Source organism: Varanus komodoensis, unplaced genomic scaffold (genome assembly GCF_004798865.1).
Source record: "Varanus komodoensis strain SLA01 unplaced genomic scaffold, ASM479886v1 scaffold19, whole genome shotgun sequence".
NCBI lineage: Eukaryota > Metazoa > Chordata > Lepidosauria > Squamata > Varanidae > Varanus > Varanus komodoensis.
In genome coordinates, this window is record NW_025335550.1 from 19,835,080 (window position 1) to 19,849,098 (window position 14,019).

Below are 14,019 nucleotides of genomic sequence, written 5' to 3' on the forward strand. Positions count from 1 at the left end.
CAGATGCAACCATTGATTGCAACGGAAGTCCAAATGGCTAACAAGTGATTGAGGCCACAAAGATGTGCTAGTAATTTGAGGGGTGCGGGAAACAGGCTTAACTGTGCTGTTGTATGATTATACTAAACTCTTGAAGTATCAGTGAAAAACACAAATATAATACAGAACTGGAGTCCTGAGCAAACAATGAGTAAACAAGGAATTGAAAGAAAAAAAAAAAAAAGCACACGATAGTATTTCTCAGAAAGGGCTATAGAAATAAATCATAGCAGGCAAAGAGTAAAATATTGCCCACTGTAAATAAGAAAGCAATACATGTAATAGTATTCTCAATGAGGTGGACTAATTACTGATTTTTCACTCTTCCCTATACTCATATGTTTGTCATTCCCCATAATTATGTTGCATTTTAAACTGCCACACAAATCAGATATCCTGAAAGCAGAGAAAAATCATTTCTCACTTCATATAGGTGAGATCTTGCATAGTTTCACTTCTAAACAATCCATATGATATTAATTTTTGCCAGCACGGCTCCTCTTGCAATCCTATCATCCAATGTGTGCCTGCAACTGCATCCAGTTCAAAAACAGTGAAAATATTGCTTTTGTTTGGATTGAAAAAGGTTGCCCAAACCAGAATTTCATCAGGAATGGAGCCATGGGATGGGGGAAGAATGTTATTGTTAGCAGTAAATAAAGGCATTGTCCCTGAACAAAAAATAAAAAAAATATAAATGGATCATTAGCAAATCATGCTAATTACAAAGCAAATGTAAATGAAAATTTCCAAATAGCCATTCAACCATCTTGCCTTGTTTTGCTTATTTTCACTATCCACTTGAAAGTACAATTGAATTACAGAAACCTGGCTGTGTAAATCATTCCTGACAACAATCTCTTGTTCGTCAGCACGTTTGCACTGAGGTCGTGTAACGTTATTAAATTCCAGAAGAGCTTAAATGGATAGAAGGATGGCTGGTGACAGAATCGCCTTTCACAAGAAAGCAAACTTCCAGAAACCTCTGCTCTGGATGCAATCCTACTCAGGTTTAGGCCAAAAAACACTGACAAGGATGATTGGCTGGGGCATGCTAAGTGTTTCAGGTCTTTTCCCCATCTACACCTGCATAGCGTTGCACCCTGAGTAGAGCATTCTAGAAGCTTGCTTTGGCATGGAACCTCGCCTGAGCGCAGGACCTGAGCCCTCGAAGCAGCTTTAGGATGGCAGGGAGAGGCAGGAGAAGAAATGAACTGTTGCACACTTCCTGTGTTTCTGCATTTGTCGTACTGAAGAAGTCACAAGTTTCACCTTGCAGTGATGCTGGAGCTGCCTTACCATCTGACATTCTCCAGTTTGGATGTTACCTAAGGGACCCAGAAATAAAGGCCCGAGTTGCACAGGCAGTTGGCCACCCTTTCCCGATGCTCTAACATCCGAAGCTACTCTAAGGCCAGCGCACATTTACCAGCAGGTATGGTGAATGGCACTTTTCTGCCTCACATGGCAAAAAAAACTCGGGATGGATTCAGGGTTAGGCATGCGTATGTTATGGTTGTATGAATCAACAAAGCTTGAACTCCATGAAGTTGTCTGAATTCCCCCTGGAAGCTTGTTCTAACTTGCATCCATACTGGATTGAGAGATTTATTTTTTCTCTTCATACATGGAGAGTCATGTGTATTTTATGCATTTTCTGAAGATACATATCTTTGAAAAGTCTGCATTTTCCCCCATGGATTAAAGTGCATTTGTGCACATTTTCACAAGTATAATTTATACTTTGTACATTTTCAAATGTATGTGTGCCGCTGAATGGATTTTAGGGGTCTGCAGATCACATATGAAGCCCCATTCAAATTAATGAGACTACACTAAGTTTGACTAAACCTGGATCCCATCCCTGCACTGGCTTTGGGTTCTGTGTAGCATCGCAGACTGCCCTGTGTCAGGCAGCACAATCCTGTGCCGACTTGAATTTTAATCCCCATGTTACTTATAGGCCCTTTGAATACAGGAACCATCTAGCTCATGTCTCCTTTTCACCTAACATCTTTCCTTTCTGCTGGCCAATCAACTTTAGAAAAGCCATAATCCCGACCCTGCCTGCCTAGTGCTATTACCAAAAGCAACCCAGTTCAGTGTGAAAAGATGCCACTGAGAAATGGCTTCAGAAGTGCAACTGTGAATGTGAACTGGGCCTGATTACAATCATAATTAATTACAATCATAGCACAGTTACTGCAATCGCATAATTGTTTCTTGTGGTGGTCTTGCACTGAAGAGTATGGCCATGTGACAAGGGACAAGGTGTTTACTTCCCAAAATAAAGTGAAAGCCAACCCTTCCAGGCCCTTCCAGGGTTTTCACGCTCCTGTCCTGAGTGGCCAAACTGGTGTGGTGTGGCAGATGTGTGGTCATTATTTGCACCATACTGTAAATAAGAATTGGCCAGCTGCCATTCTGCAGAAACAGGACTATGCCTAGGATGGGATGTACCAAGAGTGCTGCAAGGGCAGTCACAGTAAATACAACACGATGCTGATCTCCCACTGTTTGGAAAGATAATGGCAAGGGTTGCTAATACAGTACTCTGTATTGGCACCGCCAAAATTGGGTCTTACACTGATTTGAAAACAGAACTGCAGATGACACAGTGCAACTGATAATTTGACTTTATTGCATTCTAAATCCTGTGGATTTAGAAAAAAAACATCTAAGGAATGGAGAGAAAAATGCATTTTAAATTCCTTAAAACGGCTTTGAAATCTCAACTGTAGGCAATCATTGTTTGTTTGTTTGTTTATTTATTCAACTCATATTCTGCAGTTAATTAGTCCCAAGGACTCTCTAAGAAGATGACTTTTACCTTTCTTACATTCCCTGAAAGATCAGACATAAAATATGGATGTATGTCTTCCATAGATGTGTTTTAAATCCCATACTTGGCTTTGAAAAATCTCTCTTCTAAACAACAACAACAACAACAAAAAATAACTGCTCACTCACTGATTATTGTTCTTCATAGTTCTTCAAGATCATTCAAAAATTATTCTGTGATTATCGGCCAAATATCTGAAGGAAGAAATGAAGGGTCATTTCAGCGAAAATGTTGAAATGTTCAACAACACTCAGCACATATTGCCTCAGTTTCGATCACTCTGAGATTATGTGACATTGCCACCATGATCCAAATTCCAAGCCCTTTTCTATGACCTTGGGAGGAAAAACAGCACAAAAACAGAAGCACAAGCACTTCTTATGCCAGCCTTCAGTCCTTTCCTTCCCACAGAGTATCTGTTTTCACGCTGAGAAAAGACAAGGCAATGTTAAGCACTAAAGTGGCAGGAAGAAACTGTCAGAGCCATCGTGAAATTATCAAAAATAACCACATGACAGACATTAGCAGAGTTTAGATTTTGCCCATGTTGGAGCCAGTTCACACAGAACTGGCTCTGCACTTGCCCTGCTCTTTTCGTTACGGCTGAGGGCTGTGCAGTGCCATGAACCTGGGACATACGTGGCTGCTCAGACCAGACTCCAAAGTGGCCGTGGTACTCTTTTTTAGAGGCAATCACAGAAAAAAAAATCACCTTTCCCATTGTGGCCATTTATGCCACCAGTTCACACTGTAACATTTCTCCATTAATGATGGCAGCCAGGGATGGCAGCCATCTTAACGCCATCTCAGACTAGAAGTTATTCCTCAGGAGTACTTCTGCTCAACATGGCTATATGCTATATATTTCTGTCAGAAAGGTGCCGTCTTTGTCCTGGGTGCAGCTGTTCTACAGTTATTCTGAGATACAAAATAATAAGGGTGAAAATGTTCTTAAAATACATAGGCATACGTATATATACCCCACTCCAGGATACTATATATGTGTATATGTATATCTTTTTGTGTGTGTATAATATCCAAGTGTGGCCCTCTATAAAAGTTTTATCCCTCTGCTCATAACGTTTTGGTCGCCTTAGTTTTGGAACTAGAAATAGTGTCATGAGGCTTTTTTTCCTCTTAGGGGGTCATGTTGCGAGGGAACGTTTCTGTGAGGGAAAATCCAGAAACAAAGGACTGTATAGGTTAACCCACATTGGCTAAAGGCCCCAAACGGACACCAGCTTGTAGTCTGGCAGTACCTGGGGATGCTATCAAGCACAGGGCATTACGCTGGGTGGCTTCCATCTCACGATGGATGGCTAATTCTGGTTTGCTGGCATCCGGGAGGAGGCCGTGCCGGCCAGCCAACCTTTTGTATGCTTTCATTCACTTCCATAAATGCAACACTGACAGCATTTCCCCGGGAATACGGCAGAATGTATTTCTCTGCTTCTAGCTCTCAGTACACATCAACATGTTAACAACAGATTATAAATCAAAACAGAAGGCTGGGCAGGGGAGGCAGGGTCAGGGAGACACGAAGGCTAGCATCCAAGTGTAATTTGCTAGCTTTTATGCTAACAGCAACCAGGAAGCTGGACCTTGGACTTTTTACAGTAGACTGGTCCAGCGTGATCTCACAGATATTTTAAAAAAATATTCCATTCTATATCAAAATTAGGCACATGCCCTGTCTTTACATGTAGAGAAGTGCAGCAGGAGAGGACATGGGGAATTCTGCCTGCCTCAACCATTCCTGTCTGGTCTTTGACATGGGTTAGGACACCAGGCAGCATCTTTCGTTGGTGACTACAGAGGTTCGATTTGGGAATTTGGCTGTCATTGTGGGAAGAGTGTCATCACACTTGGGTCGCTTACTGTGAAAGGAACACAATCTTTCATTTGTATTGCTTTAAAATGTACACAATAAATATGTCTATTAAAAAAAAGGTACAGTAACACATTAACTTTATGGTTTCAACCCAACTAGAAGGTATGTATGATGCATGCCTTTAGCAAATGAGAGCTATAGATGCAAATTTCACTGCAGAGTATTTTGTAGACAAATGTCTCTCTTTCTTTCTTGAAATATGAAATCCTACACTGTAGGGTTTTTGTCCTTGTTTTTTTTCCTTGTAGTGGTAGAAAATGTTTTGAACAATCGTCCGTGAACATGAGCCGACGGTTCGTTACTGAGATCCCCAGAATGCCAAAAAATTTGCAATGCAAACAATTAGTTGCTGGATGCCAACTCTGCAAAAGCCCTAACACACACGCAGCCTCAAAATAAGAGGCTTTGCTGTACAACCTCAGAGAGTCTTCCTGTTTTCTGTGTACCATCTGACACCATGGCAGCCCACACGGAGCTGCCTCCAGCCTGGCCATCTCTACATGCCAAGCCTCTTGAATCGGTTAGAATGCCACGGGAGGGGGGGAAATAATATCATAATGCTAGCAGCACAACCATCAAATCATTTTCATATTGAACCTACGTGGTCCTGGGGCATCCCCTTCCACCACCGCACCGTTGTTTTTACGGGGGACATACTCGAGGTCAATGTTGGTTTTATGCTTGCCTTTCCCTCGGCTCCACACAAAAAGTAGTAAGAAACAAAATAAAACCACCCCAAGGAATGTGAAGCAGCCCATGGCTGTCGACACCAGTATTGTCTTAAGGTCCAGGGAAAAGATATTCACATTGGTCCCATTGGAACTGGTGTCGTTGGAATCTGTCATGTACATAGGAGTCCTGTTGGCATAAAGGAAACGATCCAAGGCAAACCCTTTGACGGTGAGGGTCGCTGACAAGGTGTCATTCCCAGCTGCATTGCTGGCCACACAAACGTAGACCCCACTGTCTTGGTCTTGGGCAAACCGGATCTCCAGGGTGCCGTCGCCCAGCACTGTGGCTCTCCCGTTTGTTTTTGTGGTCACCAGCCTCCGTCGTGGGGTCAGCCAGGCGATGGTCGGTTGAGGGTCCCCATCCGCACTGCACAAGAGCTGAACGGTCTGCCCTTCCTCTACAACCAAGTACTGCAACTTCTTGTCCCGTATTCTGGGCTTCTTGCAAGTGAAGTAGAAAGAAAGAGCTGTGCTGTGGAAGTCTTTGAACGGCCTCTCCTTGACGCTATCTGGGCCAGCGCACATCGGTTGCTGGCCACCAAACTGGAGCATGGGCTGCCTTTGTAAGATCCAAAGCAAGCGGCAGTCACAAGCCAGTGGGTTGTTGCTTATGCAGAGGACTTCCAGGGCTTTGGTGGAATGGAACGCATTCTCCTCAAGGGTTTCCAACAGGTTTTGGGACACATTGAGCACACGGAGGAAACGAAGTCCATGGAAAGCACGGGGTTCGATAGTACGCAACTGAGCCCCAACTATGTGAAGCTCCTGTAGGCGCACGACATCTGCAAGCATGTCTGACTCGATGCTGCTAATAGGATTGTAGGAGAGGTTCAGATGGGTCAGGTAAACCAGGTGCTTCAGAGCAGAATAAGGTATGGTGGAGAGGTTGGTATTGGTGATGGAGAGAGAGGTGAGGTTCAAGCCATACAGGCTATTGGCTGGAATCACGTCCAGCATAGGCCAATAGTCTATCTCTAGGTTCTTCAGGTGGAACAATTTCTTAAAAGCTAATGCAGGCAAATGGTTAATGTTGAGATGTCTCAGATGCAAGCTGATGAGGTTGTGAAGGTGGGAAAGAGCTTCTGTTGGTACAGCTGTGAGGTTGCATTTCTCCAGAGCAAGCTGCTCCAGACTGAGCAGTCCACTAAAGGCCCGGTGGGATATGTAAACCAGGTCATTGTCTCCAACCTCAAGCGATTTGAGGTTGTGCAGGTCCTGGAACATGTGGTCCAGCAGAATGACAATCTTGTTCTCACTGATATCTAGCTTTGTTAAGTTCGACAGCCCAGTGAAGACCCCTAAAGGGACCAGCTTCAGCCGGTTCCCCTTCAGTCGCAAGGAGCGCAAGTTAAACAGATTGCTAAATGCGCCGGGCTCCACATTGGCAACGATGTTGTCACTGAGATCTATTTCCTCCAGCAAGGGGAAAGTGGTGAACTCCTCGGGGTTGACACTTTTCAGCCTGTTTTTGCTAAGATCCAGGATTTTAGTCTCGATGGGGATGCCTTCCGGGATGGCGATCAGGCGCCGCCGATGACAACTGACCGACTTGTTCTGCGCTGAGCACTCACAGCGGGCCGGGCAGCCTATGGTGGACCCCATGAAAATCAGCAGCACAGCGAGACCTAGAAATGGCTGCCAGCATGATAAAGCTGTGTGAAGCATGACTCCACTGATGGTGTGTAATCCTCCGTCACAGGCCTGCCAGGAGAGAGGGAAGAGGGGAGAAAGGGCAGGTTAGGCTAGCTTAAGAAAGGCGCTGTTCTCAGTAAGTCTCATTAGTTTTCAGTTAACGCAGCTGTCTTCCCAGCACCACAGTTCTACACACACACACACAAACACACATGCTTTTAAGTTCAGAGAGGTGCTTAAACAGTGCCTTGACTAGAATTCCACCGCTACCCGAGCTCCACAGTAGATTTTGCAACTGGCTATGGGGTTACTTACTTGGCTTTTAGACCTTACTTTAAAACTTTAACACAGATATGGGCCGCTTACAGCCTTCTAGTTGGTTTATACTTCATCTTCCATGAGCCCCAGCCAGCACCCTCATTGATGAAGGATGATGGAAGTTGTAGCCCAAAACTTCTGGAAGGGTATGTGTTACCTCCCTTCACCCTAACAAGATGGGATTCTTGGCGATGTCACTTTACACTAACTTAAGATTTTTAGATAATGATAATAACAAACATTTAAGTCTTGTAAGGTGGGCCAGTATTTTTCATTCCCAATATAGAAGATGGGGAGAAGAGACTACAGCTGGGGAGTTCATACCAGAGGTGAAATTTGTAAGCTAATTTGAGGCTACCATAATGTCTTACTCAGAAAGATTTGCAAATGACTAAATACAAACAATAAATAGTACATTCAAGAAGAAAGCATTCTATCATAAATATATGCAAGAAACCCTAGCAAAGTAATTCATTCCCTGGTCACAGCGCAGGGGTGGCATCAGGCGCTGGTGTTGTTGGACCCCTTTGGAGAGCCACATGGAGTAATATGAATGGCATTTAATAAATTCTGGTCCAACATGTCCTAACTTCCTAGAGGTAGGATGATAAGAAGTAGTGCTTTTTGTTAACTGGCTGCTGAAACACTGAATTCAACCAGTGAATTGCACAAAAATCCACAGAATACACTGAAAAGGAGGAAAAGTATCAGTCCAAGACACAAACAGAAGATAAAACCTCTAATATGTGGACAAATAAATTCGTTTATTAAGGCTCAGTGCATTCGGGAAGCTGCTTAAGAATTCTTATACATTTTATCACTTGGGGTATGACTGGGTTTACGTAACACAACAACCCATCTTTGGTAACTTATTTTTATCACTACTACTACAATTAATTGTTATTTATATACCAACCAATTGTCAAAACTCTTTGGGTAGGTTACATCAGCACAGAAAATACAATAAACACAGTACAAAAATACAGATAACAGTAAAAACACCATAACAATACAGTAAAAACTTTAAAAGCCAAATTTAAAACCGATTTTGAAAAGCAACTATAGCTAACACAAATTAAATCATAAGACCTCTTCGGAAACTGACGTAATATTTCAATATAATATTAAAGCTAATTAAATGTCATATCATGGAGAACAATCTTAACTTTGCATCGATAGGGCTGCAGTTAGACAGGACTCAGCGGGGAGCCTGTTCCATAACTGCAGGGGGCTACCACTGAGAAGGCCCTCCCTGTTGCCCCCAACCAAGTCTCCTTTGGAGGTAGCAATAGGAGAAAGGCCCCAGAACGTGACTGTAGTGCCCGGGCAGATAGAGGCTGGGAGAGGTGGTCTACCAGGAACTGTGGTTGCTAACCCTGTTGGGCTTTATAAGTCAAAACCAGCACCTTGAATTGGGCCTGGATGTATACAGACAACAATGGCCAGAAGTCCTGAATTGGTGTTACCTGTTTGGATAGTCTACTCCCAGTTATTAATCTGGCTGCCTCATTTTGCTCAAACTGCTGCCTGATCTGTGCAAACATTAATAAACTGGGATGTCCACCAAACTTCAGAAGAGAGAGGGACATACTGGCACAGCTCCCAATTTTAGTACTAGCATTTAGACGATTGAGAGAAAAGTAGCTTTAGAATAACCATTCAAAATCCTCCAAAGGAAAGTCTGCAGGGCAGGGTTGTTAAAACCCTTTCATTCTGAAGGGCCCAATTCAGTTTCAGGATGCTCTTGGTTGCAGGGCCAAAGGCGAAAGGCAGCGGAGGATGAACAAAAGGGGAGAGGGCAAAATTCCAAAAATGCCAGCATAGTTTAGTTTCTGGATCCCATTTCCGATAACTAAGCCTTAGGAGACTAAGCACTGCATCCTCACATGCAAAAGCTGGGGAACTGCCAAACATTCAGGGGATGGGAAAGAGTGTGGGGCTGTCTGGAAAACCCTGCAGGGCTGGTCTGAGCCCCCCATGGGTTAGATTTGGCTCACGGATCTGAGGCCAGACACCTCTCCTGTAGGGTTTCAAGTTTATGTCATATTTTGGGGTTCATTTTGACAAGATAGCACACTTTTTGCCTCTTCCCTTTTCCTTTCAAAAGATACTCACACACAAAATATGGGCTCTCTCTGTTCTTGTGACATGCAGGCAACAGACAGCACGAATCTGTGCTTGACATGCCGTGCATAAAAGTGGTATAAACGGCCTCTCATAAGTGCAAGAACACACCTCAAGCTCGACCTGCACAGCCTGTCAATTTGTCTCCCGGGCTGCTCTTCAGCGGAGGCTGATAATGTGTGGAGGGCTGTGCGACGGCACTCCATGCAGCCTGGGAACACGAATGAAGCCCCGGTGTCATTCTCTGATGCCCGAATGGGAGATTTCAGCGCTGCCTGGGAGGAAAGCCTGCCGAGACCCATTTAGGCCCCATTCCTTCCCGTCGCCGCAGCCTCTCAAGTAGAAGAATTGCTTGTGATGTCCAGCTGTGTCAAAACCTCACCAAGCAAAGACTTCACTTCATTAGGAATTAAGTTACAACCGAAAATCTATCAGGCTCTGTGATTTGGGCCTTTCCAATGAATTCTGATCAAAACAGTTTTCAGCCCCTCTGATAATTACTTCCTGAATGCAGGCTGGGAAGACAGTCCTGCTGCTATGTCTGCTGTGTAGGGAATTCATTTCCTATTTTATCCATCTAATACAGGGAGCTGAAAATAAACAGGTTTAGGGGAAGAACGACTCCCTCTCCAGCCCCCCCCCGTCACACTGAGCACTTATTTGAGTTGGACAAATGTGAAAAACTCGACTAGACGACCATGCTATGTGATGACAACAATCATACCCCTCCTAAGTTGTGCAAAGTTGATGACGAAAGATGACAAAAGGGAGTTCTTGACTGTAGCTGCTTTGGATTAAAACAAGCGGAGTGTGCGATGCTTGCCATGGTCGCTAACAGCAATCATATATGTTAAAACAGACATGCAAATGAGCGAATGCGGGACTAAAGGGTTTTTAATTTTGATCTTAATTTGCTCCAGCCTCCAATAGGGTCAGTGAAGGCATCAGTCTGGATCTGCAGCATGCAATGGTGCCCCCAGGCGCTTTTAGACCGTGGAAGGGATGGCACTCCTTTGGATAGCCCTGCATGTTACTTCAGCTGTGAAGCACACAGCCAAGTCTGATCCTTTCCACCTCCATCCATGCTACACGTTGCAACTTCTATGTTTCTCATACGTTAGACAAACAACAGAACTGTTTCCCATCCCAGATTAAAACAACAACACCACTCTGGGCAAGTGAGCTTTGCATTTTCAGGACTGTAGGGATAAAATGAAGTTTGCTTCTGCAGCCGTCACTCCCAGGGTGGCCACTTGGAGGGCCTGAGAGCCTCTGGTGCCATTTCACATTCTTTGGAAAGATAGCCCGCTCTTGCCTACAGCTTACTTCTGCTGTGCTGATGCTAAATGTATTTGTCTGGGAATAAGCGTCCTCCTGCTGTGAAAGGATGGAATTGGTTTATCTATTTGTAATACAAAAGATAAAGCTAAAGAATACAAAAGGATCTGTGACAATGTAGATGGCCGGCTGGCCACTCCCTAGTCATAACAGTTTTAAAAACTAAGAAAGGAAGGATGTCAAGGTGAGCGACAGTTGCTGCCATAAACCCAGGTGCTGATGCTGGGCCAGTTTGCTGTTGCTACTCTTTGTGGTCATTTGGCCCTCCAGGGATGTGGGGCCCTGGACTTTGGCCCTAATGAGCAGCCATTGCTGCACCAATGGAAGAATATTTAAAGAAGGGAAAAGGAAAATAACTAGGATTCAAATGCTGGAACATTTCAGCTGGTGAGTCTGAAGTGTGTGATAATTAAGGCACATAGTCAAGGAGTACGTGATGTACATAGTTTGATGGAGTAAATGATGGAGTCATACATACCCAGTTTGGGAAGGCACTCGCTGCTCTGGCTTTTACCAGTGAAGGGTGGAAGAGAATCCACCTGGAGTAGAGACTCATGCAGAGACACACTGGGTTACCTCAGATGGAGCTGCTCATTTGATGCTCTTTGTGTGGAGTAACTGGATCATTCAGTCACTTTTAACACAGAATTTCCTGCCTATACAGGAGGATGCAGGAGGCATGCAGACACCTGTGGGAAGCCCAATTCCTGTATTAAATTGAATTAAATTAAATTCCTGTATTGTTCAAAGGGTAAAGATTTTCAGTAGGGTAAAAGAGTAAAACACTGTCACCCCACCATTGTGGTCTTGACTGGAACTGTGGGCTTCTGCTGGTTTTAGAAAAGAGGAACATTTAGCATGACTTTAAACCTGTTATTTGAACACTTGGAAAATGCTTTTTGCTGATTTTAGTGATGAACTGCTGGAGTCAGATCTGCGGTGGCATATTTGCAAAAGATAATTTCCTTTCTCCTCCTTTAGTGAGATGGATGAACCATTTCACAGAGAAAAGACCTCCTCTTGATCCATTTCTGTGCACAATCCTTTGTCCCACCTATATACTTTTCCCACATACTGATAAAAATTAGATTTCCATTAGTTTATATGGTGGTTGAACACCAGCCCGAACATGAAGGTTTGTGAACTGGGGAACAATGAACAAAGCTGTTTTTAAATGATTAGTTAACAGCTCTGTTTGATCTCTCCAGAAGCACTTGAGACCTCTTCTGGCATTTTTCCTTTGAAATGCAAAACTCATTTTAACTCTGCTTTTATTCTACTTTAAACTTTTAAAGGTGTTACACATTATATTTTATCATGTTGCATTTTAGGGTTTTAATTTCTTGAACTATTGGGTGGCACAGAAATGTAATAAATGAGTGAATGTATGAATGAAGAAATGAATGAATGACCAAAAACAGAAAAAAAGGTACCAAAGATACATCAGTCCTGAATCTCCAGCTGGACTGCTTGATGTTTGTGGTTTGTCCGTACCCTGTGCCATTTGCCTTACTTTGTCTTATTACAACAAAGCAATGATACGTTCTTCATTTAGTCAAACTGAGTTATGCTGAGGCAAACCCTGGGATTCCCCCATGGGGCCTTCTCAGTGCAAGAGATTTACTGCAAGTCAGAGCAGGGTCAGAGTGTCCTGGGATGTTTACATAGTTGTACCTTGGGCACCTGGAATTTTGGCACCACAGATGGTTGCCCGGGAAGCCGCTGTATCTGGGGAAGCTGTTTAATGAAATAAGGTCTGCTGGAACAGGACTGGGGAGGCTAGGACCATGTTGTCAATGCCCTTTGGACAACTTGTCCCTTCTAGCTGTACTGGGTAAATTCTATCATCTCTGCTGGGGTTAATGGGTATCTTAGTCAAACATACCAAGCTGGGGAGACTGGCTTGGTGACACTGAAAGGGATCTTGCTGGACTTCTCTCTATGGTAGGAGCTTCACTTCTGAGCTCGGGCGCGTACGTCTTGGCATTGCCGCATTTCTCCATCCCTCTCACCTATCCATGAACCGATCCTGCAGCCATATTTGTGTTTTGTGAGAAGTGTGACTGTGGCATGAATTAGAGTAGCTGGACAGTATTATTTGAGCTGTGTGGTGGCATCAAAATAAATTAACAACCACACTTTCTGCCACAGTAGGGCTCCATGCAGCTGCCAGCTAAATTTCCAAAGCTCCCTGCATGTGGTCAGTCCATATTCTGAGGAAAACAGAATCTAGACGCCCTTATCTGGTGACCTGCTGCACAGGAGGAAAGAGAATAGCAGCAAGAAAAAGGGGGCGCAGCATCCACTTTTGGCTCCAAAAATAAGCACTGTTTTGTTGATACTGAGAGTAGTGGCTTTATTTAGCTTGGAGTAAAGAATACAAGATCTGATCACCTTTTTCAAGAAACTGAGGTTGTCTTAAGGAAGAGAGGGACCTGGGACTCAAGAGAACCAGCCTCTGGTCCCCATTCAGCCATGAAGCTCACTGGGTGGCTTTGGGCCAGTCAGGGACTCTCAGCCTAACTACATCCCAAGGAGTGGAGAGGAGAACCTTGTAAACCTCCTTAGGTTCTTTACACATGGAAGAAAGATGAGATATAAACACAATGAAGTAATAACAACAAGGCAAGATATAGATGCAATGTAATAATAATAATAAAAATAATACAGTGTGTACAGCTTCTCATGCTTTGATCACTCCTGATGATTCACAGCTGAATGAGTGAATTCCCTCTGCTCAATCTGTTGGGCAAGAAGAATTCTGTACATGTCTGTGATATTGTTGGATGCGGCCACTTTAAATGAAGGTGGAACTCTGAGTGTCTGAATATTCCTCCCCATACACGCGGGTAAAAACTCGCATGCTCATGCAAGACTCTAGCTTTATTTATTTTTCGATATATATCCTGCCTTTTTCCTCCAAAGGGCTCAAGGCAGCTTACATCATTCTCCTCCTCCGTCTTATCCCCACAACAACAACCCTGTGAGGTAGGTTGGGCTGAGAGTCTGTGACTGGCCCGAAGTCACCCAGGTGGCTCCATGGCTGAGCGGGGACTAGAACCCAGATCGCCTGAGTCCCAGTCCCACGCTCTTAACCACTGCAC

The 14,019-nt window shown here is 44.0% G+C and overlaps 1 protein-coding gene across 1 annotated transcript; it reads right to left on the reverse strand.

Annotated features, from left to right (window-relative positions):
• Positions 1-5,347: 5,347 nt before the first annotated feature.
• On the reverse strand, positions 5,348-13,778 carry LINGO2 (leucine rich repeat and Ig domain containing 2). The gene is made up of 3 exons (XM_044427914.1): positions 13,759-13,778; positions 9,833-9,865; positions 5,348-7,154 (listed from the first exon to the last, which is right to left on the reverse strand). Exons 1-3 carry the CDS (start codon positions 13,776-13,778, stop codon positions 5,348-5,350), a joined length of 1,860 nt encoding a protein of 619 aa, XP_044283849.1.
• Between the last annotated feature and the right edge of the window lie 241 nt (positions 13,779-14,019).

What these genes read in the sequence shown, in the direction of transcription:
- LINGO2 (XM_044427914.1), bottom strand. Translation starts at nt 13,778, where the DNA reads ATGCGAGTTTTTACCCGCGT. An exon ending in ATGCGAGTTTTTACCCGCGT is followed by an intron (nt 9,866 to 13,758) that starts GTATGGGGAGGA and finishes GGGTCTCGGCAG; the next exon opens with GCTTTCCTCCCAGGCAGCGC. An exon ending in GCAGCGCTGAAATCTCCCAT is followed by an intron (nt 7,155 to 9,832) that starts TCGGGCATCAGA and finishes GCTTCACACAGC; the next exon opens with TTTATCATGCTGGCAGCCAT.